The 25,548-nt window shown below is 36.6% G+C and overlaps 3 protein-coding genes and 1 pseudogene across 6 annotated transcripts; 2 read left to right on the forward strand and 2 right to left on the reverse strand.

Moving 5' to 3' along the window:
* Positions 1 to 1,112: 1,112 nt before the first annotated feature.
* On the forward strand, positions 1,113 to 9,472 carry LOC144561629 (Zn-dependent exopeptidases superfamily protein). Of its 2 annotated transcripts, XM_078310644.1 has the most exons (14): positions 1,113 to 1,412; positions 1,885 to 2,192; positions 3,060 to 3,298; positions 3,850 to 4,006; positions 4,188 to 4,265; positions 4,374 to 4,448; positions 4,553 to 4,672; positions 5,047 to 5,205; positions 5,300 to 5,795; positions 6,428 to 6,584; positions 6,694 to 6,803; positions 7,733 to 7,845; positions 8,087 to 8,447; positions 8,995 to 9,472. In XM_078310644.1, exons 2-14 carry the CDS (start codon positions 1,890 to 1,892, stop codon positions 9,294 to 9,296), a joined length of 2,670 nt encoding a protein of 889 aa, XP_078166770.1. In that variant the 5' UTR covers positions 1,113 to 1,412; positions 1,885 to 1,889; the 3' UTR covers positions 9,297 to 9,472. The 2 variants fall into 2 exon arrangements, with proteins under 2 accessions (XP_078166770.1, XP_078166771.1); XM_078310645.1 differs by lacking the exons at positions 1,113 to 1,412; positions 1,885 to 2,192; positions 3,060 to 3,298; ... (3 more) ...; positions 4,553 to 4,672; positions 5,047 to 5,205 and having other exon boundaries at positions 5,654 to 5,795; positions 6,378 to 6,584.
* A 1,095-nt stretch (positions 9,473 to 10,567) lies between these two features.
* Positions 10,568 to 12,449, forward strand: LOC144561630 (ubiquitin-like protein 5 pseudogene; annotated as a pseudogene). The gene is made up of 2 exons (XR_013513901.1): positions 10,568 to 10,903; positions 12,227 to 12,449. The product of XR_013513901.1 is annotated as a ubiquitin-like protein 5 pseudogene (transcript).
* A 1,411-nt stretch (positions 12,450 to 13,860) lies between these two features.
* LOC144561633 (uncharacterized) lies at positions 13,861 to 17,487 on the reverse strand. The gene is made up of 6 exons (XM_078310648.1): positions 17,115 to 17,487; positions 16,809 to 16,988; positions 16,092 to 16,173; positions 15,903 to 16,010; positions 15,091 to 15,249; positions 13,861 to 14,212 (listed from the first exon to the last, which is right to left on the reverse strand). The coding sequence occupies exons 1-6, from the start codon at positions 17,373 to 17,375 to the stop codon at positions 14,016 to 14,018; spliced, it is 987 nt and encodes a 328-aa protein (XP_078166774.1). The 5' UTR covers positions 17,376 to 17,487; the 3' UTR covers positions 13,861 to 14,015.
* A 1,601-nt stretch (positions 17,488 to 19,088) lies between these two features.
* On the reverse strand, positions 19,089 to 22,249 carry LOC144561632 (uncharacterized). Of its 2 annotated transcripts, none has more exons than XM_078310646.1 (6): positions 21,951 to 22,249; positions 21,646 to 21,825; positions 21,001 to 21,082; positions 20,817 to 20,924; positions 20,482 to 20,640; positions 19,089 to 19,441 (listed from the first exon to the last, which is right to left on the reverse strand). In XM_078310646.1, exons 1-6 carry the CDS (start codon positions 22,212 to 22,214, stop codon positions 19,245 to 19,247), a joined length of 990 nt encoding a protein of 329 aa, XP_078166772.1. In that variant the 5' UTR covers positions 22,215 to 22,249; the 3' UTR covers positions 19,089 to 19,244. The 2 variants fall into 2 exon arrangements, with proteins under 2 accessions (XP_078166772.1, XP_078166773.1); XM_078310647.1 differs by lacking the exon at positions 19,089 to 19,441 and adding an exon at positions 20,207 to 20,352.
* Between the last annotated feature and the right edge of the window lie 3,299 nt (positions 22,250 to 25,548).

Raw genomic sequence — 25,548 nt, forward strand, 5'->3', positions numbered from 1 at the left:
ATTCCATATAGACATAGTTGAAGGCTTGAAGCATAATAAAAGGACGACAACCGACAATATGAATATTCAGCGTTTTCGCATCTTTCTATCAAATAGAATGCAATAACCCGTGGAAAATTTCTAAATTAGTAACCCACCGAATGTACCAAGGAGGCGTTTCGCGCTATTTACTATTTCGGGAATAGAACAATTTCAGAAAAATATAATATCAAAGAATGTCATTTCAGAAAATATGTTATTAGCATGTTTAGTTCATGCATAGTTATCGTTTCAGTATTCCATAGAATGTGTAATTATTATGTTATTTTCTTTTGCTTAACTGAAATCTGACTAATCTAAGGCGGCTCCGATGTCACGTCAGAGAGCCGTTTGAATTGTATCTAGATTTGAGCAGTAACTATAAGTTATTAGTATGGATCAAGTATGCGAATCTTAATGTAAATCGAACGGTAGTGAATACACATTTCCACAGCGTATTTTTTATGAGTAGCCATGCACATGAAGTAACAAAATTTTTGAGTTTTGATCCAGACCGTTCGATCAGTTTTGGCCTGAATATTAAAGGAGCTTTCTTTATTCTATCTCAGATCGAATTGATCTGGATTCTTAGATTCTGATCGGATGGTCCTGATCCAAACTCAAATATTCTGTTACCTGCGAGAATGTTGATTCCGCTCCTCCAGGTTCCAGGTAGAATACCAAAAAAAAAAAAAAAATTTGAAGAGACCAGTACTCTCCAAAAATTAAGTCAGGATCGTCCAATTAAAATTGAGATCCACATCGAACGACAGAACCAAGTTTCCCGTTTCCTGCTTCTTCCTTCTTTTCTTTTTTCTTTTGAGAATAGGCCGTAGGCCCCACACACACTTTTTTTGAGCTCAGATCAAATAAAGTAATCCAATTGTTGATATTTAGATCGGGACCGTCCGATTCTAATCCGTGACAATCCAACCAAAGTAGAGCACACATATCCCGAGCTAGGAATCCGAATCCCGAAGCAATATCGAGCAACGAATTCGAATCAGACGGTTTTGATCCAAAATCCAAAAGTTGAGTTACTTTAGAGGATCCGGACGCCTTTTTTCTGCCTTTGGAAGGGATCGAACTTTCTGTTTCCGACGGTCAACACTCACCAGATTATTAACTTATTATCTCTCTCTTTTCTGCGGTTAAGTGCCATTTTCAACGTATCCAAAATACGATTTGACAAAAATATAGCATGGCCGTAAAAAGCATTGCAATTTTGCAACACAAATTGGTAGATTTTGAGCACATATAAAGAGTACACCGACCTTTGTTTATTTTTGAATCTCCTCCGTTCATCCGCTGTTCTTAAAATCTGATTTCCTCTTCTTCCCTCTTCCTTCTTGTCTCTTAAATCTCTCTTCAATTTTTGAGTTCTTCGTTAAGAGGTAAGAAAATTAACCCTTACTTTCGTAATTCTTTCCATACGATTGGCGATGGTTTATAGTGGTTGGCTATATTGTTTTTAACTAATCGTCGACAGCTTATTGAAATCTGGTACCAATCACTTTTACAGAATTGGCATTGTGAATACAATTTTGAGAAATAATTATGCTTTCTAAGTGTTAAGTAAGCTTGGTTTTGATAATATCTTTCCATATTTACACCTTTTGCCTCAATTTTATGCACCAAGTGGGATGGCACATTGAAACCACAGGCATTTAATATTGACATTAACAGGATTTTAGGGTTTATCTGGCAAGTGATTAGTGTTCATCTTTGCTAAGTCTGGTCTGTGTCATACCTCAATTACAGACCAAAAGTATAATTAGAACAAAATAAGAGAAAAGAAACTTGAAATTGAGGTCCAGCGGGTACAATAATAATTTTTTTTTTCTTCCCAATTCTGCCCAACAATAGATAAGATGAAATCGGGATCAAAATCACAATCCAAGCCTTCAGTTTCTAATAAAATTAAACCTCCCAAAAAAAAGGAGCCCAATGAACCAAAGAGGTCGACTGTCTTATGGTTCACTCTGCTGTTTCTCTTTATCAATGGAGCATGGGCTGCTTACCATATCCAGTCAGAAAGCCTCCCTTTTCCTCTCACGGCCGAGCAGGCCGGGAAGAGGGGCTTCTCAGAAGTATCAGCAATGAAACATGTCAAGTACTTGACCAGTTTGGGCCCACACCCCGTCGGTTCTGATTCTCTAGATCTAGCAATTGAGGTTAGAATTTATTATTTTTGAGATAAATTGAGACTTGCTTTTTTATTGGCTTGTAGAGGTTCTGTAGCTGTATGTTCAGTAAAATCAAGGATTTCACAAGTACAGTTTGTGATGGATATCCAGTATAGACCTTTATAATAGTACCTAATAGCTTATACCAGTCAGGCCAGCCTTATACTGGCTAGTGGTATTTTTCTTTTATAAATTTTTTATTCTGCAGTGCTTGACTTTTTTTTATTGCTGCTGCTTTTCTTGTGGGATTACCTAAATAAATTTGTTGTTGATGAAATATTTTCTTATTTTTACTCATTCATCCTGATAATTCTGAAGATCAATATAAAAGGCTGGCTTTTTTATTTAATTACTTTGTACTCATTTTGTCAATTTACTTCTTCTTTTACAGTCAGCTCCAATGAATTTTTTGTTGATGAACTCGAAAGTTACTGCATGTAGCTCTTCTGTAAAGTATAGATTGTTGAATTTATTAGTTTAAGAAAGTAAAGGTTAAAATTTCGTCAACCAACTCTCAAACCACATGATAAAAAGGAGGAGAAACAAAAATAATCAAAAAGATATGGTTAAATAGTTTGGTACTGAAGCATCATGGGCTGTAGTTCTGTCCACTCTGGTACCAATTGTGACTTCTATATTTCTTTGGAAACACCCAATCTGCCTCTCATCTTTTATTCATGTAGAAGGAGGAAGGTTAGTTGTAATTATTTTGGCAACTTCAAAAGTAAATACGGAAGACAAAAAGTGTAGGGTAAATGATATTCTGACATTTGAAATGAAAGCAGTACCCCAATTTTGCATTTCATCTTAATTTTTCTTATTATTATGAACCTAACAGTTACATTTTTGCAACAGTATGTACATAAAATTGCTGAGAACATAAAGAAAACGGCTCATTGGGAGGTAGATGTTGATGTTGACCTCTTTCATTCAGAAACTGGCGTAAACCAGCTTTCAGAGGGCCTCTTCAAGGGAAAAACCATGCTTTATTCTGACCTAAAGCATGTTGTATTGAGAATTGTGCCCAAATATCTTCCAGAGGCAAGAGAGAATACCATCCTCGTATCTTCTCACATCGATACAGTTTTCTCAGGGTACATTTTTGTTAGCCTTTTTTTTTTGTTTATTAACTAATATGAGTATAAGACAGACCTACATCAGTTTCTGATTATCAGGAACAAAAATAATGTCTTTCTGATAACTCCCGGATGCCATGTTTAAGAGTAACATCTCAAAACTAACATACGTCCATAAGATCAGTCGTGGGTTCTACAGAAAAGGTTTAGGCACTTAAATGTTGACAACTGAAGGTTATTTTTTTTTAAGCCCAAATTGAACTTGACCTGCTAGGATCTAGCTGTTATGAACTAGATGTGAATTGAGTTAATTGATTCATTTAAAATATTTTACATTTAGTCATTTTCTGCTCGCCTAAATGTTAATTTTAAGTCTAATGATTGGGTTTATTCTGCAAATACCAAATAACCCCACAAAAATTTGATTCTGGTTGCAAATTGAAATATTGTGTTGTATGCATAAACAGTTTGTTGTAATTTCTAATGTTAGGAAATGAATTAATGTTACATTATCAAATATAAAATAAAAGCTGATAATTGGAATCATTTTGTGCCTTCTGTAATTGTAGGGAAGGTGCAGGAGACTGCAGTTCGTGCATAGCTGTCATGATGGAGCTTGCGCGTGGGGTCTCTCAGTGGGCCCATGGATTTAAGAGTGGTGTTATATTTTTATTTAATACTGGTGAAGAAGAGGGTCTTGACGGGGCTCACAGTTTTGTTACTCAGGTTTAATATCTTACATAGCTCCAATTCATGCAGCTTATTACCAGTATGTATGAAGAGTCAACACCTGTACCATCTGATATCAAACCAGTTGTAAATGTCTCAATTGGTTTGAGGCCATATTGATAATTAGCAGTGCTATTTATTTCCGTATAGGTATATTGATAATTATGTTCATGTGCAGCATCCATGGAGTAGTACAATCCGTTTTGCAATCGATTTAGAAGCAGTAGGGATTGGCGGAAAGTCTGGTATTTTTCAGGTACTAAACTTTTGTTATCTATGATGCTGTACCAACTCTTAAATATGGATCTCTTGACCAAGTCTTCTTTGTTTTATTATGGTATGTTGTGTTTTATTTTTGAAACAGGGTGGCTCAGCACCTTGGGCTCTTGACATTTTTGCCTCAGTCTCCAAGTATCCATCAGGACAAATCACTGCACAGGTTTCTATTTTTGTTTTCTGGAAAGTACTGCTTTTGGCTTAATAACTTTTCAATTAAAATTTATGTTGTGCTCTATGATCTAACTACCTTCGACATCCTTGCAGGATTTGTTTCATTCTGGTGCAATTAAGTCTGCCACAGATTTTCAAATATATCAAGAAGTTGCTGGCCTCCCTGGCCTTGATTTTGCATTCTCAGATAATACTGCTGTTTATCACACTAAGGTTATACTAATTTCTTTGAGGTGTACTTTCACCTAAAGGCCTGTGTATGTACAGTATACATGCTGGCAAACAAGTAACATCATGTTACTATAAGAAACAATTAATCTCATGTATGACCTAACAAAAGTGGAAATATCCTATGCAATCCTTACTCATTATTTCTCTCTGTAAGCAATGAAAGAGGAGCAAGTTGGCCATTTTCAAATAAATTCACAGAAGAGTAGCATGTGGGATATTTCAAATATTTGAGGGGTATATTTGACCTTGTGGTGGGGCATGTATTCATAGGATGTTTTAAATAACATCAATCATAATGGGTAAGTACACTTAGATGTCAACCAACTTATGTGAATCTTTATATTTTGATTTTGTAGAATGACAAGATGAAGTTATTAAAACCGGGGTCACTTCAGCATCTGGGAGATAATATGCTTGCCTTTCTTCTTCACACTGCTGCTTCATCAGAACTTTACGAGAACATAGAAAACAATGAAAGCAGTGATACCAACCAAGCTATCTATTTTGATATTTTGGTATGCTTTTTTTTTTTGCATATATGCTTTAAATATGCGAACTCAAATCAGTACCACAAGGTTAAGTTAATATAATTTTTATTGTACTATGTAGGGAATGTACATGGTAGTTTACACACAAAAACTCGCATCTATGCTTAACAACTCGGTCATATTTCAATCGCTTCTCATATTGGCCACCTCACTAGCAATGGGCGGCCATACCGGTGTTATCTCTTTCCTCATCTCTTTCCTGACCACATTTCTCATGCTCCTATTTTCTATTTTTCTGTCATCCATAGTTGCCTTTGTCCTTCCCCTCTTATCACCCTCACCTGCACCTTACATCGCCTCTCCATGGCTAGTCATCGGCTTATTTTGTGCACCAGCGTTGGTTGGCGCATTGACTGGTCAACATGTAGGTTTTGTGCTTCTGAAGAGTCATATGAAAAAGAGAAATGGAGTTGAAAATCTGGCAAAATTAGAGGCTGAGAGGTGGCTTTTTAAGTCGGGGATTTTGCAGTGGTTGGTGCTTCTTATTTTGGGAAACTATTTCAAGGTTGGATCGTCTTACTTGGCTCTTTTCTGGCTTGCTTCACCTGCTGTTGCTTGTAAGTTGATATATTTGTTTTATATAATGTTTTCATTGCCTTTTGTTTTTGTTGGTTGAAGGTGTGTGGAGGAAATTGTTATATCTTTACAGAAGTAGAAATAATTGAATTATCAAGCAAACACTCATAAAAAATAGAATATTTTATGCCATCACTCCCTTATTTTCCTCCAAAGATGTCCACCCTCCTACTGCATTGGTTCTTTTTATTCTTCAAGGTAAATCAGGGCAAAGATGAGGTAGCTTTAGAAAAAAGTAGTAATCCAGGTGATTTTCTCTGACGTTATATAGTGTCATATGTAATAACACGTTGTTGCTTTAGGATACAAGTGGTATTGTTAGGTTCTTGTAGGGTTACACTTTTGATTTTTCTGTCCCTTTGTATCGCATTCATCAGGTACCTGTCTATGAAGTGAGTTTATGCAGATTATATTTAGAGTTTTTTGTAATTGCTGGCATTACCGTATATGATTTTCTGTTTTATTATATTTTATGTTCTGCAAATATGACGAAAGTAATTCTTGCTTTACCATAAAACTCCGTCTTACAGCTAAATTTGGTTTTAGCTTTTAACAAGTTGCAGATGGTCTTATGGAGGCCACATTGACTAAAGAATACTCTATCATGTTGCAGATGGTCTTATGGAGGCCACATTGACTCCTGCCAGGACACCAAGGCAACTTAAAGTGATTACATTAATTGTTGGTATTGCTGCACCAGTCACGGTCTCAGCTGGTATTGTTTTTCGTGGGTTAGGTAACTTAATTGGTACCATTGTGCGCTTAGACAGGTACATATAGAATTTGATGTCATCTTAATTTGTCAATTTATGTATATATGAAGCAAAATTTACTTCTTTTTAAAAAATTCGTATCATCCCTATTTTAATGTCTATCTAGGAATCCCGGTGGAGCACCGGTCTGGCTCGGTAATGCACTGGTGGCTATTTATATATCAGTGGTTATTTGCCTTGCCTTGGTTCATCTCCTCTCATATATCCATTTCTCAGGTTAAACTTTTGTTTCAGATCTTGAATTGGAACAGTGTGTTATTCTAGAAAAAAATCATAATATTACTGTTATTACCTTGAATCACATTTGCCTTTGTAAACATTTTCAATCCTTCTCTAAACTTCTCTTTATTTACCGGTTTATCATGACCTATACTACTGTAAGGACCATAGTTATCTAGACCTGAGATATTACGTACCTCACCCCCTCTAGATATGGTTAACATCACCTACTTCTCATATGACCTAACATTTAGGAAAGACTGGACCTTAAAAAAAACCCCGAAATTAAAAAAAAAACCTCATAAAAAAAAAACCCAAAGACCACTGATTTCTCAGAATTCCAGAATTACCAGGGCCGCGATTTCACGTTGCGGGCCCCAAGAATGGGACCTCCATTTCACGTTGCAGCCCCCAATTATGACCCCATAATGGATCCACCGTTTCATGTCAACGTGAAATTGAGGTCCTGGTATTTCTGGAATTCTGACAAATTAGTGGTCTTTTGGCTTTTTTTTTATGAGGGTATTTTTAAAAATTTCTGAAAAGAAACATTCAGGAAAGGCCAAGTATTTTGGGTATTTTGCGACATATGGGGTCCGCAACGTGAAATTGCGGTCCTGGTAATTCTGGAATTCTGAAAAATCAGTGGTCATTTGTTTTTTGTTTGTTTTTTATGAGGGTATTTTTAAAAATTTTGAAAAAAAAAAAAATTAAGGAAAGACCAAGTATTTTGGGTATTTTGCGACATAGATGAGTAGGTGCTTATACAGATACTTTTGATTGTAGAGAGATTAATGAGACTTTTCATTCTTCAAAGCAGATGCATGATATTTCTCATTTGATGAGGCAATTTATCCATCTGCCCTGTGAATAAGTTAATATTTTGCATTCCCTTGTCAGTAATCTCTCTCTTTCTCTCCCTACAGGTGCAAAATTTCCTCTTGTTTTGTCAATGGTGGCATTGCTTGCTTTGTCGCTTGGTGCTGTTTCCATGGGCGTCATCCCAGCATTTACCGATGACTTTTCTAGAACTGTTAATGTATGTCTGAAAATATCTAGTTGCGGTTAAAATGATAAAAGCTCCATGCCCTTGCTATCATTACTAATCTTTTTCCTTTACTTCTTCCTTTGGTTGGTTCTTAATTAAAGTTTAAAAATCAAATACATCCAAAGATTACAATAAAAACACCCTGAATTTGGTATTATACCAGTTATGCATTTTTGGGTACAGAAATCCCGTATCCTTTCTGTTTATGATCTTATTATTTTCATTTTGCTAGGCTGTGCATGTTGTGGATACAACAGGAAATGACATAAATGCCCAAGAGCCATTATCCTACATTTCTCTATATTCAAACACACCTGGAAAATTGACAAGGGAAGTAGAGAGCCTCAAAGACGAAGAGTTCTTCTGTGGCCGCAATAATACTGTTGATTTTGTTTCCTTCACCGTGAATTACGGATGCTGGAGTTACATGGATGGTAAATCTGGCTGGACCAAATCTGAAATTCCCACAATTCAAGTTGAGAGTGATTCAAAAACAGATGTGAGAGAAACCCTAGTTTCAATGGATACAAAATCAGCGACTCGTTGGGCTCTAGCAATCAATATGGAAGAGATTGATGACTTCAGATTGTATGGTAGGTTTCTTGAATTTTTTAGATTCACATCATTGGATCCAGGGGTCTGTACCAGTATTGGGATGTTTGTACAATCAACAGATCTGATTGGCACCATAGTGGCAAAGATGCCTGTGTTTGGTTTTTCCATTGAAATTTATGTTGAATACTTAAAAGTTCCATAAACCCTAAATTATCCATGCCCACCCCTTCTCCCCAGAAAATGAAAGAAATTGAAAAATACATAAATTTAAAAGACAAAAAAGAAAACAAAGGAGAATAATAAAAATTGCATGTGCACATATGGAGAAGGAGAAAAAATTCTTGTTTTGTTTCTGGTGTTACACAGACTTTTGCTTCCCAGCAAAGTACTGGTAACAGACCTGAGTACCCGACCAGTAAACAAGGGCATTTGTGCAAACAATTTGAGTCTGTTGGAGCTGTGTACAAAACAAGCATGAGTTTGCAAATATATTCTTCTGTTTCCCCTTTTTACAAAAGCATGTTACAAAGATATATTTCACTCAGGTGTTCTATTAATTGTATAAATGTTTATTCTTTACAACAGTTGGCTCGGAGGAGCTTGTAACCGCAGGCAATAAAACTGAGATTGATGGATGGCACACAATACAATTTGCGGGAGGCAAAAATTCACCAACAAAATTCAGAATGAAACTAGTCTGGTTAAGCAATCCGACACAGAGGGTATCTGAGAGGCCTCATTTACTAAAGCTAAGAGCTGATATGCTGAAAGTAACCGCACGAACTGAGAAAATTTTGAATAAGCTTCCAACTTGGACCTCTCAATTCGGCAAGTCAACGGCGCCTTATAATTTGGCATTTTTAGCATCTCTTCCAGTCAAATTTTAGAGCATAGAAGTAATTGGAGTAGTTGTCAGTGCACCTCAATCTGTGTTTAGTGGCAAATAAAAGGCCTAAAAGGTATAGGTTCTTTATTTTTACCAGCATTGTTCAATTGTATTAGAAAGGAATATAGCTTCGAATGTTTAGGACAATTTGTTATTTAATTAATGGAATAGTTAATTATTTTAATTGTCTTCATATGTTTCCATGTACACACATCCTGTATCATCTGACTTGAATGAATCAATGGAGAAGGGGGTAAAATTTTAACAAAGTAATTTTGGCTTCATGTGGTGCACAAATCATATGTAGCGTTGTTTTAATTCCATAGTCCGTGCTGCATGAAGCCAAAACTAAATGAAAAACACACGAGAAATTGAGATGCTCCGGAAATTGAGATGTAGCATCTAAATGAAAGATCAAGGAGGGGGCAAACGACTAAATTGAGAGTAGTTGTCAGTGCACAAACTCTTGTTGGAGTAGTTGTCAGTGCACCTCATTGAGATGCTCCGGAAATCGAGAAAAACACTACGGGCTTGAAATAAAAAATAAAAAAATAAAAATAAATAAAAGTCAACTCGAGAACAAATGAAAAACACACGAGAAATTGAGATGCTCCGGAAATTACTTGGTGAGGGGGCAAACGACTAATTCATAAAAACATTGACTATTATGGCATAATATTTCCTAATAACAGAAATGTAAATAAGAAAATACCAAAAAAGAAAAAAGGTAAATACATTAACAGAGTAGTTATGGCTTTACGCAGCGCACGCAATATAGAATCAAAACAGCGCTGCATATGGTTCGTGCGCTGTAGGAAGTAAAAGTTACTCTGTTAAAATATTTACCCGAATAAAAGGAATTCTATCCTCTGAGTTAACTCAAATTTTGATATAATATGTAAACCGTCCGATGTAGATCCTCACTAATATTAAAGGAACCCTGGGTTATAAACGTGGATCGGATTAGCCCGAATTCTGATCGAACGGTCTGACAATTACCTCAAACGGTACTTTATTGCGGGGCGTTTCCTTACGTCGGTTCCCCCAATATATCAAATGCTTATCCTCTGAGATATCTCATATTTTGCGTGACCGACGTGTCCGGTGCCTATTCGGGGATGGCGCGGGGACCAGTATTAGTGGAGCTTTGAGATTCGTGTAGAACATATTTGAAAGGTTGAGATTTTCCAGAAAGTCACGCAAAAAATGAGATATCTCAGAGGATTCGAATTCCATCCAATGTATCCCCTCGACAAGAGCGGAAGAGCCTGCCTTTATTTACTTGTTTCCAAACCCTACACGACCAATTCAACACCGCCTCATAATCGGAGATCTTTCATCGCCACACGACACAACTCCAAACTCCAATTTGCAAGATGATTGAGGTTGTCCTGAACGATCGGCTGGGGAAGAAGGTGCGCGTCAAGTGCAACGAAGACGACACCATTGGTGACCTGAAGAAGCTCGTGGCGGCGCAAACGGGTACTCGTCCCGATAAGATCCGTATCCAGAAGTGGTATAACATTTACAAGGATCACATCACGCTCAGGGATTACGAGGTTCATGACGGGATGGGGCTGGAACTCTACTATAATTGAGTGCTTCCTGGTATGATCTCTATGCTTATTCCTGGTACTCAATTTCGACAAAAGGTCGCCGTAAAATTAAGATAATTTGGGGTTTTTTGCTAATTTGGTCGAAATTTGGTTGTTATGAATTGAAATTGAAATATTTAACTATCTGATCTTTCAATTTTGTTGTAATTATAACTTCCAAATTAAATTTGGTTATAATAGTTGGTAGGTCGTTAAATTTTCAATTATACTAAGTTATGCATTTAGGGGGTTAGGGTTTTGTGTGCAACTGTAAACACATGAGGTAGACGTACCTTTTTCATCTGTATGCACATATAGATTACACTATTGCTTTGATTAGGGTTTCTGGTGCATTGCAATTCTGTCTCTGTGAATTATATAAAGTGCATCTGCGGACTTAGGGTAGGCTCTCGTGCAATATTAGAAAAACAAAATTGAGAAAGAATTGTGCCTTTTTCCTGCATGTATACCCTTAGAGAAGCCTTATGATTAGCGAGAAGAATAACAAAGTTTTAAATTTGCATGGAGATATGTACTTTAAAAAAAAAAAACTCTGCAGATGCTGCCAAGACTTCTCTAAGGGTAAATTTCATCGGAGGTCACTAAATGTTGCTATTTGTCACGAATTGGTCACTCTACTTCGATTTGTCCCTCAGCGACCACTGAAACTTTGTATTTGTTCTGATTAAGTCACTTCGTTAATATTTTCATCCAAAACACTAATGGAATGCCACATAGACGTCCAACTCATCATTTTGAAAATTAAAAATTACTGGGACAATTTGGAGATACCATGCACCCTTCCCTCTTCCTTTTTCTTCTCTTCCTCCATGCCCCTTCCTTTTTTCCTGCCTCCTCCCAGTCTTGCAAAAACACAAACGAGGGGGTTGCTTGTAATTTTCAATCTCATCTCTTACTGAGCTCCTCTTTCTTGCCAGAAACCTGATTCTATACCAGCAATCAGTTGCCAACTAAAAGCAACTAAAAAGCTACAGCTTGCAACTATCCACCTTCTTTGTTTTCAAACCATGTGCAACTTGTATTACAAGAAGATAAAGTAAAATTCAACATTTTTTTCCTTTTGCTTGCATGTGTAACTAGGATGTCTGGTTCGATAGAAATATACCATTGATTTAAAATGATGAAATTTTGCACTGATGATCTTTAAAGAAGCCTTTCAAATATAAAGCAGGGTTTCACTACTATAATAATTTGTGTTGAGATCATTCTGTAGTTTTCATATGCCTGCTTACCGATTACTTTTTTGTTTTGTTTCGTGTTCATACCATGTATCATGCATTTGATATTAAATTCTGATGGCATCTTTGTATTGCAGGTTTGTTATGAACGGTTTCAATCATAATCAGAAGATTGTCTAGTAACTTGTGTGTGGCAGAATGGAGAAACTATGTAATAACTCTTGTTTGCAGTCATCAAGTTAATTGTAATCATCAAGCATTTGGTGTGCTTGCAATGTATATGATTGCACTGTTATGCTGGTGATATAAACAAATATAATTAGTGTGGTAATTTATGGTGCTTCTCTTTCTCTGTTTGTATATGTTGGAGTGTTAGCTTATTCAGCATTTCTTTCTTGCATCTTTACATTCTTTAAGAAGCTATCAGCACGAGCCCAGCAAAGGTACCCCGAGCATAAATCTCTCTTGCATCTCCTGTTGTTTATGTCTTGACATTGAGCTGCTGCGTGAAAGATAGCGACACACAATTGATGAGTGCTTGTTTCTAGTTTGACGCAATTTGCACAAATTACCTTTACTTTTAATCTGTTTGATCTAAGGCGTAGTTAAATTGATTGGGAACTTGAAAGTATTACCATACTGATCTGATAAGTATCTGTTTTGATGCGTTAACCGGTCAATGTTTTATATGCTATAATAATTTTGAGTGACAATGATTAGCTAACCTCGTGGCAGATTTTTACAAGCCTGCAATTAACAATCTAATGAAGAATCATCTGCTTCAATGTAAATGGGTGATTCACGATTGTTTAATATAAAATCTCAATTAATGTGGCTTAAACTAGATTAAAATGGTGATTATTGCTATTGTTTCAGTTGATTTGGATGTCTTGACTATTGGTCTTCTTTTGTTTCTGAATTGATTGGTGTACGTTCGTTTTCGATTTAGTGTGTTGCGATTTGGATGTCTTGACTATTGGTCTTCTTTTGTTTCTGAATTGATTGGTGTACGTTCGTTTTCGATTTAGTGTGTTGCTTTTCCTGGCGTAAATTGCAAGCTATTTGTTTTGTGATTATGTTGTCATCCCAATAATAGCAATTGTTTTGTCCATGTTAAAGGTTTGTATAATTTACGTCAAATAGCTTGATATGAAAGCTTAGAAACTCAGATCATAGTATTTTTATGAAGATTCGATGAGCTAATTTCCATGGGGTGCTTTAATGGAAAAAGCTGTGAGTTGCTTGATTATGTGATGATGAAGCAAATATGAACGCGTGATTTGTTGAAATGTCTTGCCTTGAAAATGTTCTATATTCATGGAATTTGTGGTACAAATGCAGCTGAGCTCAACTGACAAGAATCCAAACTAAAATAACACTTTATGAAAAACTTTCGTTTCAGAGAAACAAATTGAGATGCGGGAGAGATCTCTGCTCAGGGCTCGTGCTGATGGCTTTTGTCTTAGCTCGAGAGAGCTTAGATAGGTATGTTTTTATTGAATCCATGAGAGGAGAGGAGAGAGAAGGGAGGGTGAATTGATAAAGGAAAGAAGATTTGTTTCCTGTTTTATCTCTTGTTCAATAACAGTTTGAAATTTAATGGACATCTCCATTTTAATAAAAGAATATAATAAAAGAGATATTGGATGTTACGATGGATTTATAAAGAGAGATTGGATGTTACGATGGATTTATGGATAAATTGACTATTTTGAAAGTATGAATGGGCACACCGGAAATTTTCCCAAAAAAGGTAAAAAAATAACATGGCTGATGATACAACTATATTATTTCTCATATTCAATTGTCAAATCTGAAAAGGCTGGACAGAGTCTCTCTTAAAAACTTGAAATTTACACATTAACATACATTCAATATTAATAACATTACAACGAAACACATTGAAGGAACTACAATTTCGCCTGCTCATGGAATTAGCAATATCTTGCCAATATGAGAGCTGCTTTCCATCAACCTGTGAGCATCCGCAGCTTCGGCCAAGGGAAATGTCTTGTATACAATTGGCTTCACCTTTCCTGCCAAAACAGCAGGCCAAACATTCTTCTCCACTTCTTTCACTATCTTTGCTTTGTTCTCAAGGCTTCTTCCTCTCAACCCAGCAGCTGAGTAAATTTTCAAAAGCCAGATGAGATATTTATAGTATATACATAATGTTGATGTATGGCGCCTTTATTAAGCATATTTGCCTTGCGTGTTATACTTTTAAAATAAATTATGCCTCTTTTTCTAATCAATTAGCATAGGCTTTTACTAACATCAACATTTGTTTCGCTGGTTCCCATTTGTTGGTATAATATAGGGCAAATACCTTCGGAGACTAGTAAGTATATTCTAGTAGTATACTTTTCAAATAAATTCAGAGGTGGAGGCGGACATTCCAACTATGGGGTACAATGGTCAATATGATAGTACCCATGACATTTTACTCTAAATTATATACAAAATCAAACATAAATACAAAAAAAAAAAAATGAGGGCAATTGACACCCATTCAGTCTACTACATGCCTTTGCCCCTGAATAAATTATGCTTCTTTTTTCAGTTAGCGTGCACTAATACTACCATCCACATTTGTTTTGCTGGTTCCCTTTTTTTTTCTGGATATAATGTAAGGCAAATATCTGTGGAGATCACTAAAGTATTTTACTATCATCCGCCACTGTCCCAATCAAGTCACTCCATCCCTTGTCCCTTCAATCAACATATGGAATGCATATTCTCTTCATCTCACCTTACTACCTGCTTCTGCACTCCCACTGGTAGAAAGAACAGAATAAGAGATGCAAGATCTCTTATCAGCTTTTTGGAAGGGAAAAGGGACATAACAAACCTGACTAGAACAGAATGGACAATGTGATTTATAATTAGCAGAAACAAACAAAATTACCCTATGATACCCTGCAGTTTTAGTAGGTGAAATACGATATCCATTTTCTGAGTAGGACCTTCTCAGGAAAAATATAAGAGTAATCAAAGCAACCTTGTACAGTGAGACGTTTCGCAAGCATTGGTGATAAGTTAACTTCAGCAGTTGGACCTCCTTGAAACCCAATTATAAAAAGCCTTCCATCTACACTCAAGCTATCTAAGTTCCTCTGAAAATAGGAGCCTCCCATGTTATCCAGTATCACATCAACTCCTGCGCAAGACAACAGTAAATTTAGGAGTTTATTATGTTACTAATAAGACCTGTTTACAAGTAATCCAATTAATGACAATATTGGATAAGCTTGTTGTAGGAGCTTGAGTAGAACTAGGGTGCTTTTAAGCTCACCAAGAGTTTGGTGAGCTTAACTTTAAAACCTATATGTTTGACTACAATCAACGACTCTAAACCGTTGAAACCAATCTGCTTCATGATAATGTGTTAACATGCAAAATGTATATATTTTCAAATTAATTTATGATAAAATCAAACTGCCAAAAAAAATAAGGTTTATAACTTAGATTTAATGCATTTATTTTTCATCATTTTTTGACGACTTGTCTTTACACTAAATTAGTTTGAAAATTTATAAAATTTTGCATGTAAACGTATCACTTTGGAGTAATTCAGTTTCAACGGTTTGAATTCGTCATTTGAAGCCAATCCGATATATTTTGGAGTTAAGCTCACCAAGGGAATTGATGAGCTTAAGAACACTCTTGTTCTATTAACCGAGCTTAACTCATTCAGCTCAGTAACTTTTCACTCTCAGATATCTGATATTAATTTCGACATTATCAGGAACAAATGATGAACCCTCTGCAGAAATACATAACTAAAATGAATAGGGAGAATATGCAAAGTACCTTTGCCACCTGTTTCTTCCTTAATGCGTGCAACAAAGTCTTCAGTCTTATAATTGATGCAAACATCTGCACCCAAATTCTTGCAAGCCTCCAGCTTCTCTTCACTTCCTGCAAGGCAATTTATTCAATAGAAAACGACTTTGACATTGCAACACACGAGATGTGTATGGATTCATAAAATTCTCATACCTGCAGTCACGAAAACCTTTATTCCCAAGTACTTGGAAATTTGGATAGCAAAGGTGCCAATTCCACTAGATCCTCCATGAATCTGTAAATTACCTCCGCTTCAATTTCAGTGTAGGTAAGGACATAAATACTTAAATTGATCAGATCTAAGAAATATTAATTAAACGGCCAACTGCTAATGTCTCAAGGTCTTAATGGTCAAGCGATGGCAACTCTGGATTCAAACCTCCATCAGCATAATTACTGATATAGAAATGTGTTCCATTTCATCAAAAGAAAATGCAACAAATAATTGGACGTGTTTGGATCGTCAAAGAAAGTGTCTAAGAATAATGCTATTTGGGTTATAGTATGTGAAAATAGTAGAAGAAGATTCCTAATCTGAAAATGTGGGCAATTGTTTAAAATTCAAAACTTATCTAAGACGAGATTTTATTATTTTAAGCTATTCTGAAAAGTACAAATGTTGTTCGAATCTATGATTTGGAATAGTACTAACCCGAAGTGCTAAGTTTTCTATTCCTGCAAAATGTAGGGTTACCACTAAAACAACACTATTCCAGAGAGAGAGAGAATAGTGTTCGGATTGCATCCAAACAAAAATAGTACCACTATTCTTGGGTTAGTGCTATTAGCCTATTACCATGCATCTGATCATACCCAGTATGAATTGTGCATCCTCAAAAGATAAAAAAGAAGAAGAAGAATGTAACATACAAGAAAAGATTCTCCAGGGGAGAGATGGCTCATCATGAACACCGTCGACCAAACCGTACACGCGACCTCTGGCAAGGAAGCCGCATCTGTCAAGGAAACACCTTGCGGCACGGGCAGCAGCTGCCCAACCGGCACTGCCACCTTTTCCGCATAGCCTCCCCCACTCAGAAGAGCACAGACCTGTACATGAATCCCCAACAAAAACCAATTCAAAACAAATATATAACAGGAAAACAGCAAGGTCATCCTCATTATACAGAGAAATTAATTATCAAACTAACGAATTAACCAAGTGGTACGGATCACCTGATCGCCTATATTCCAAGGGGAACCAGGGGTGAGAGAGGAGCCGAGAGCGAGGATGGTGCCAGAAACCTCGAGGCCAGGGTAAGGAGAGCTTCCCTTGGGTGGAGGGTAAGCTCCCTTGCGCTGGACCGTATCGGCTCGGTTGAGGGCAGTCGCGGCCACCTTGACCAGCACCTCGTCGGCGGCAAGAGTGGGTTCCTCGACCTCCTCCAGCTGGAGCACCTCCGGCCCCCCGAATTTCGTTATCACCACCGCTTTCATCTCTTCTCCCTTCTTTCTTCTCTCTTCTCCTCTCCTCTTGTTCTTTAGTGTGTTGTACTTGTTCACTGTGGTGCGTCTCTATCGGTTTGACTTTATGGGCCTAGACTATGGATAAAAACGATTGCGAGTCTCAAGCAGGCTTTATTTTAACTGGCCATAGTTAAACGGACTGATAATGGGCCTCGTGTAGCATTACGCTTAACCAGGCAAACTTGTTAATTAAAATAATTTCACGTTTGGTATTCAATTGCTCAACGCAATAAAAGAATTGCTTTACGGAATCGGGTAGGAAAATTCGTGACATGGTGAACGTATTTGTCACGTTTAACTTTATTTTTGTAAGACTTAGCTGGTGTGAATAAAACTTTTGCATAGTATTTATTGCCGATTATTTTATTAATAGAAAAAAAATATATCGAAATAGAGGTAGGATATTGTAAAATTTTGAAATATAAAAAAGAACATAACGGTTTATTCCGTCCGCTTCTTCACGTCCAGCTCCTGTCTCTGACCACGCAAACTTGTTAATTAAAAAAAAGGACGGTTTATCATGTCCGTCGGACAGAATAAACCATCACGTCCAGTTAATTCCGTCCCTAACCACACAAACTCGTTAATTAAAGAATATATATGGGTGGAATAGTCCAACCCGTTCAGTACTGTTCATATTTTTTTTTAAATTAGACCTATGTTTTATAACCTTACAAAAGTGACTTAGTGAACCAAAGCTTTCATTGCTTTAGGTTCATGTTGCAAGGTTACAACTTACAACCAGGTTCTTTCTTGTGCGCGCCCAGACAGGCATGAGAAAATCACGTGTTTTTGTTCTTTCATGTTTGCTTGTCATTAAGTTAATTCCAATCATCGAGCATTTGGTGCGCTTGCAATGTATATGATTGCACTGTTATGCTGGTAGTATAAACAAATATAATGAGTGTGGTATTTTTATGGTGCTTTTGTTTCTTTGTTTGTATGTTGGAATGTTAGCTTATTCAGCATTTCTCGTTGTCTTCTGCTGCTAAATGGGAATTTCACTGGTGTCTCAAATTGAATTTCACTGGTCTTAAAGCTGTTAGATAACATAAATCCTGTATATTTTTGAAAGCATCATATCATATAGTTTTCTTGCAATTCAATTTTTATATTTCAAAAGCTGATAATGGAATGGAAAACAGATCTTATTATAATTTATTTCATATAAATGTATTTATTTTCGAATGTGGCATTGTTTGAATTAAATATGTTATAATAAATTGAAGTTTAGTAACTAATAATTCAATTTGAGAGTAGCTGGTAGTTACCAGGGCTACAAATCCTACTTTTAGAAAAAAGAAAATGTTGCATTGCAATCTGTTTAATATTTAGCAGAAATAAACCGGAATTGATACATATCTACTCCAAAACAATGTCTAGACCTGGTACATCTTTATAATCCAAAAGTTAAAATATGATTAAATTTGCCTCCTGAAGTACCTCCGGGTTTTAGTGGATTTCTTTTTTTCAATTCTTCTCAGTCTAGAAGCTAAAGAAATCCTAGTGCTACTTGTAAACATCATTTTACCATGACATTTTCCTTTTTTGAAATATATTTTGCTTTAGATTGAACGAGCTGTTTCCCTTATCAGCGAAAACTGACAACCGAACCACCTGAAGCGCCAAAATTATACACCAGATGAAACAGTGAAAAAATAAATTATAAATAACACCGAATGATGATACAACAACTTCATTATTTCTCATTATCAATTGTCAAATCTGAAAAAGCTGGACAGACATCTTTCTTAAAAACTTACAATTTATACATTAACATGCGCTCGATATTAATAACATTACAATGAGACACATTGAAGTAACTACATTCTCACCTGCTCATGGAATTAGCAATATCTTGCCGACATGAGAGCTGCTTTCCATCAACCTGTGAGCATCGGCTGCTTCAGCCAAGGGAAATGTTTTGTATACAATCGGCTTCACCTTTCCTGCCACAATAGCAGGCCAAACATTCTTCTCCACTTCTTTCACTATCTTTGCTTTGTTCTCGAGGCTTCTTCCTCTCAACCCAGCAGCTAAGTCAATTGTCAAAAGCCAAATGACATTTATATAGTATATACATTTTTTGTAACAACATATTCTTTAGGATTTAACCTAACATTTGGATACGACATCCAACTTATTAACTATGAAAACACATTTTGGTGTAAAACTTTAAATAATGGCTCATTGCTTAATTTGTCTTTAATTATTCCTTTGGACACTAATGCCTTGCCTTCTCAGGATCTGATTGTATTAGGCCAACAGGAAACAGTTCAGGAGGGGGATTCAGAGATAGAGGTCGAGCACCCTATGCTGACACAAGAAGATTTAACCCATATGCTTGGGTTAGAGTTTCTAAATGATTAGGAATTTTTTGTTGTCTGATATTGCTAGGAGTTTCTGTTGTTGCCTGCTGATTGTTTTTGATGTTTCAGTTCTATTCTTTGGACGTTTATTAGCCTAGGGCTGTTTCTGTGGACCAGCCTTTTTGGTTTATTATGTTTGTTTTTTCTTGGTACAAACTGTATGCGTTTCTTTCTCCGATTATTTGGAGATTGGAAGCAAACACTATTATGGTTTCGAATGAAATCGGTGGATGACCACTTTTTCAAAAAAAAAAAAAACTATGAAAACACTTTTGATGAGTGCATGTTCTTTTGATTTAAGCATATTTACATGGAGTATTATACTTTTCAAATAAATTGTGCCTCTTTTCTATTCAATCAGCATACACTTTTATTATCAATGTTTGCTTTGCTGGTTCCTATTTTTTGGTATAATATACACTACAAGTATATTTTAGTATATACTTTTCAAATAAATTCTAGTTCCTATTTTCTTATCAGCTTCTTGGAAGGGAAAAGACACACAATGACCTGATTATAAAAGAATTATATATGCACAGCTCTCCAGTCTTCAGAGACATTAAAGCTCACAATTGAAACTGCAGTTTATAATTAGTAGAGAGGAACAAAATTACCCTATGATATCCTGCAGTTTCAGTAGGTAAAATATGATATCCATTTTCTGAGTAAGAACTTCACAGGAAAAATATAAACAGTATTCAAGCAACCTTGTACAGTGAGACGTTTCGCAAGCATTGGTGATAAGCTAACTTCAGCAGTCGAGCCTCCTTGAAACCCAATTATAAAAAGCCTTCCATCTACACTCAAGCTATCTAAGTTCCTCGGAAAGTAGGAGCCTCCCATGTTATCCAGTATCACATCAACTCCTGCGCAAGGTAACAGTAAATTTAAAAGTTCATTGAGTTACTAATAAGACCTGTTTATAAGTAATCCAATTAATGACAATATGCCAGATATCTGATGTTAATTTAGACATTATTAGGAACTAATGATGAACACTCTGCAGAAATACTAGAATAAATAGGGAGAATAGGAAAACTACCTTTGCCACCTGTTTCTTCCTTAATGCGTGCAACAAAGTCTTCCGTCTTATAATTGATGCAGACATCGGCACCCAAATTCTTGCAAGCCTCCAGCTTCTCTTCACTTCCTGCAAGGCAATTTATTCAAAACGACTTTGACATTGCAACACAAGAGATGTGTACGGGTTGATGAAAGTCTCATACCTGCAGTCACAAAAACCTTGATTCCCAAGTACTTGGAAATTTGGATAGCAAAGGTGCCAATTCCACTAGATCCTCCATGAATCTGTAAATCACCCTTGCTTCAATTTCACTGTATAGTGAAGTACATAAATACTTAAACTGATCAGAACTATGAAATATTATACAACTGGCAGCCAACGTCTCATGGTATTAATGGTCAAGCGGTGGCAACTCTGGCCTCAATCCTCAATCAGCACAATTACTGATATAGAAGTGTGTTCTATTTCATTAAAAAAATGCAACATGTTTGGATAGTCAAACAAAGAGTGAAAGGATAGTGCTATTTGGGTTAGTGTGTGAAAATAGTAGAAGAAAATTGCTAATCTAAATAATGTGGGAGAATGTTTATATTGTGCTATTCTGATAGTACAAATGTTGTTAGGAATCTATGATTCGGAATACTACTAACCCGAAAAGTGCTAATTTTGCTATTTCCGCAACATGTTGGGATACCACTAACCCAACACTATTCCGGAATCCAGAGAAAGAGAAAAGTGTTTGGATTGCATCCAAACAAGAATTGTACAACTACTCTTAGGGTTAGTGCTATTCCCATGCATGATGCATCCCATTATGAATTGTGAATTTGTGATCAACATATCATACAAGAAAAGATTCTCCGGGGGAGAGATGGCTCGTCATGAACACAGTCGACCAAACCGTACATGCGACCTCTGGCAAGGAAGCCGCATCTCTCAAGGAAACACCTTGCGGCACAGGCAGCAACTGCCCAACCGGCACTGCCACCTTTTCCGCATAGCCTCCCCCATTCAGCAGAGCACAGACCTACACATCAAACCCCAACAAAAACCAATTCAAAACAATATCTATGACAACAACAGTGAGGTCAACCTCATCATACAAAGAAACTAATTATCAAACTAACGAATTAACCAAGTGGTACGGATCACCTCATCGCCGATATTCCAAGGGGAACCAGGAGAGAGGGAGGAGCCGAGAGCGAGTATGGTGCCGGAGACCTCGAGTCCGGGGTAAGGAGAGCTTCCCTTGGGAAGAGAGTAAGCTCCTCTGCGCTGGAATGTATCGGATCGGTTGAGGGAAGTCGCCGCCACCTTCACCAGCACCTCGTCGGCGGCGAGAGGGGGTTCCTCCACCTCCTCCAGCTGCAAGACCTCCGGCCCACCAAATTTCGTTATCACCACCGCTTTCATCATCGCTTCTCCTCCTGTTCTACAGTGTGTTGTGTGAACTGTCAAGCACTCAAGTGAGGCGCGTCGCTATCGGCTTGACTTTATGGGCCTAGACTAGGGATAAAAACGAATGCGACGCTCAAGCAGGCTTTATTTAAACGGGCTTATATTGGGCCTCCTCTTGACATTACTCTTAACCAGGCTGCTATATTTTACCGACTATATTGATAGGTTCTGGCCCGTAATATGATTTCACGTTTGTGAATTCAATTGCTGAACAGAGAAGAATTCTGTCAGAACCGTTGCATCAGCATCAAGATTCGTGCAAACTTGATCATCAATATTCGCATGAATAACAAGTTTGTACGAATCTTGATGTTATCAAATGCATCCGACTGAGCATCTGATGCTGTATTGCTCCATTGTTTAACTAGGATAATGAATTAGTTTACTGATATAAATATTACAGGAAGACAAAACCAGATCCAGAAAATCGGCAAGAGAAACGGCGAGTTCCGCTGACCCAGTGGCACATTATGATGTCATTAGCACTTGGGGACAATAACAAATTAAATTACTGTATATAATTAATTAATGTATTAATTAGTAAATAAGCTGAGTGCGTTTAACCATGCATGTTTGCTTGGGAGAAAAAAAAGATAGATGGTGATAGTAATAGATCTCTTGGAAGTTGGATCGGTGCTGATTTGTGGAGGTTTGTGTCTGTTTCCTGTATGGCATTGGGCAATGGGCATTGGCTTGGCTTGAGAACCACTGCATTGTTCCTGCCACAGCACTGAATGTAAGGCGCTTTTATTTTTGTTTTTACTTTGAAAAGAGGACTTTTAAAATAGAAGAGAGAAATTTGTGGGGAGTGTTTCTGCTTCTCTGTAAAGTTTTATATTATTTATTAATTGATTTGCATCCTCTTTGTTTTTTTTTTTCCCTGAGAAGAGACCTTTATTTTCACATTTATCAAAATAATATGAAAACTTTGAACAGTCGACATATTTACTGAATTAAATAAATAAATACTCCTGTTTTAGATGAAAAAATTCCAAATATGAAGCATAAATTATTATAATTTTTTTTAATACTAGACTAGATTTTTTTTTTTGTTTGTTTGCTGGCTTAGGTACTTAAACTAAAACACCACCTCTCTTGACCAAGACAAAAATATTGTAAAAAAAACTTTTCTACACTGATACAGACAGAGATACAAGGGGTTGAGTGTAGGGCTGGCAAAAAAGCTCGTGGCTCGTGGCCCGCTTGGTATTCGCTCGTGACTCGATCGGTAACAGCTCGTTCGTTAGTGGATCGAGTTAAAATTAGCTCGCTCGCTACATACTCGAGCCATAATTAATGAGTTTGAGTTTGGCCTGGCTCGGCACGAGCCAGCTCGGTCGTTAACGAGCTATTTAATATATATAGTTTAATAGTTTAATCGGATCCGTTCACTTTATATTGGGGATATTATGATCTATGGATGTTATAGTCAGTGTTGTGATAATTGCACTTTGGACTGTGTTTAAGTTGATTGGTAATGTTGTATAGAATACGTGTGAATTAATTACAAGCAACTAAGTTAATTTGTATGAATTTGTTTGATTTGATATGCATGAATTTATTTAGTGAATATGATTGTATGAATTTAGAATTTTGATATATTTGTATGTATGAATTTAGCTATAAATTTAATTTATAGTAGTTGATTTGCTTAATTATAGTTGAATTAAGAGTATTGCTCAGTAATTAGTCATATAAATATTATTTTGTTTTAGCCATAATTGATAAGATGTGTTATGAAAATTTAAGATATAGCAGGAAAGAAAATATACAAATTTATAAATATACCAAGCTAGTAACGAGCTAGCTCGGCTCGCTCGGACAAGTCACGAGTCGGTCTTGAGCAATAGTTTTAGCTCGGGACCTAAAATCAAAACTCGCTCGCTCAGCTTGATACACCAACAAGCTGAGTATGAGTGTGACCTAGCTCGCTCGTTAACAGCTCGTTGCCACCCCTAGTTGAGTGTAACAGGGTAACTGAAAGGTAATGATATTGACAGAATAGTTTATATTTCACGCAGCGCACCAACAACAGAACCAAAACAATGCTGCATATCACTCATGCGCTTCATGAAGCAAAAAACACTCTGTCTATATCTCTGTGAAATGGGGATCAGAGAAAAATTCAGTCAACGGTGACTTGAGAGGTTGAGAGGAGGATGGAAGATCAAAGGAGACATGGGATTCCCACGAAGCGGCGCGACATTCGCACCATTGCTGACGTCATCCCTAACCATCCGCACGAGCGTTTCTCCCGTGCACGCCGCTCAATTCCTTTGACTTTGTCTCTCTCTTTCTCTCTCTCTCATCATCTCCTCCTACTCTTGACTTCATGTGCTAGCTAGCTTAGCTTTCACCATCTCTCTGCTTTCCCCGTCTCTCTCGGGTAGAGATTTTAACAGATCAGTTTTGGCTTCATACAGCGCATGAATTGTAGAATCAAAACAGCATTGCGTACAGAGGCGAACCCAGAGTAGAACGGGGAGCAGCTGCTCTCTTGAATTTCGAATTTTAGTGATGATCTATCAGTACTGATTGACTTTGCTTCTTTCTAATAAAAAATTTTGCCCCCTCTGAATGTTTAGTTTGTAATTCAGGGTAAATATAGTGTTAAAATTAAAATAAATTTCTTGAATTATGATTAATAATTAGAATTATAAATTAAAGGTTCAAAAATTATAAATCAGGAGTATTGAAAAATATAAGCCAAAACATTTTTTTTTTATCAAGTATTCAATTAGTTAATGAATTTAAATTCGATAAATTATTTTAACCCGATTTGATATTTTTTTCGCTTCTCATTGCATAATGATTCATGCAGCGCGCATGAAGCCAAAACTGCTCTGTTAAAATCTTTACCCCTCTCTCTCTCTGTTCCTAGTTGATTGATCTTTATTATATTACGATAAATTTAAATAAATATAATCCAAGTGTCGTATTTATTACGACCTTTGTTTCTTTCTTCCTTGCTTCCTCCCTCAAACCACGGTTGCGCCGCATGAGGCGGTAAGGGTACCTCTCTCTTGTTTGACCGTGGCTTTTTTTTTTTTAACTTTTGTTGTCATCTCATGACACTTGTGAAATTAATTAAATGAAAAAGAAAAATATACAGTGGACAATTTATTCCCACTTGGATCTATTAAATCATTTTCTTACATCAGTGAACATTCTTCATGTTCAGAAAATAAAGCATCCCAAGTTGACCTAGCTAGCCTATATATGTGATGTATATTGTATGTCATGCTGAGAATATATATTACACTTGTATTTTTTTTATTAGACCCCTGTATAT

Source organism: Carex rostrata, chromosome 11 (assembly GCF_964058835.1).
Source record: "Carex rostrata chromosome 11, lpCarRost1.2, whole genome shotgun sequence".
Classification (NCBI taxonomy): Eukaryota; Viridiplantae; Streptophyta; class Magnoliopsida; order Poales; family Cyperaceae; genus Carex; species Carex rostrata.

What these genes read in the sequence shown, in the direction of transcription:
- LOC144561633 (XM_078310648.1), bottom strand. Translation starts at nt 17,375, where the DNA reads ATGAAAGCGGTGGTGATAACGAAATTCGGGGGGCCGGAGGTGCTCCAG. An exon ending in CCCCTGGAGAATCTTTTCTT is followed by an intron (nt 16,174 to 16,808) that starts GTATGTTACATT and finishes GGTAATTTACAG; the next exon opens with ATTCATGGAGGATCTAGTGG. An exon ending in AAAGGTTTTCGTGACTGCAG is followed by an intron (nt 16,011 to 16,091) that starts GTATGAGAATTT and finishes ATTGCCTTGCAG; the next exon opens with GAAGTGAAGAGAAGCTGGAG.
- LOC144561629 (XM_078310644.1), top strand. Translation starts at nt 1,890, where the DNA reads ATGAAATCGGGATCAAAATCACAATCCAAGCCTTCAGTTTCTAATAAA. An exon ending in GAAAGTCTGGTATTTTTCAG is followed by an intron (nt 4,266 to 4,373) that starts GTACTAAACTTT and finishes TTTTTGAAACAG; the next exon opens with GGTGGCTCAGCACCTTGGGC. An exon ending in ACCATTGTGCGCTTAGACAG is followed by an intron (nt 6,585 to 6,693) that starts GTACATATAGAA and finishes ATGTCTATCTAG; the next exon opens with GAATCCCGGTGGAGCACCGG.
- LOC144561632 (XM_078310646.1), bottom strand. Translation starts at nt 22,214, where the DNA reads ATGATGAAAGCGGTGGTGATAACGAAATTTGGTGGGCCGGAGGTCTTG. An exon ending in GGAAGAAACAGGTGGCAAAG is followed by an intron (nt 20,641 to 20,816) that starts GTAGTTTTCCTA and finishes TACCTTGCGCAG; the next exon opens with GAGTTGATGTGATACTGGAT. An exon ending in GAAACGTCTCACTGTACAAG is followed by an intron (nt 19,442 to 20,481) that starts GTTGCTTGAATA and finishes CAATTGACTTAG; the next exon opens with CTGCTGGGTTGAGAGGAAGA.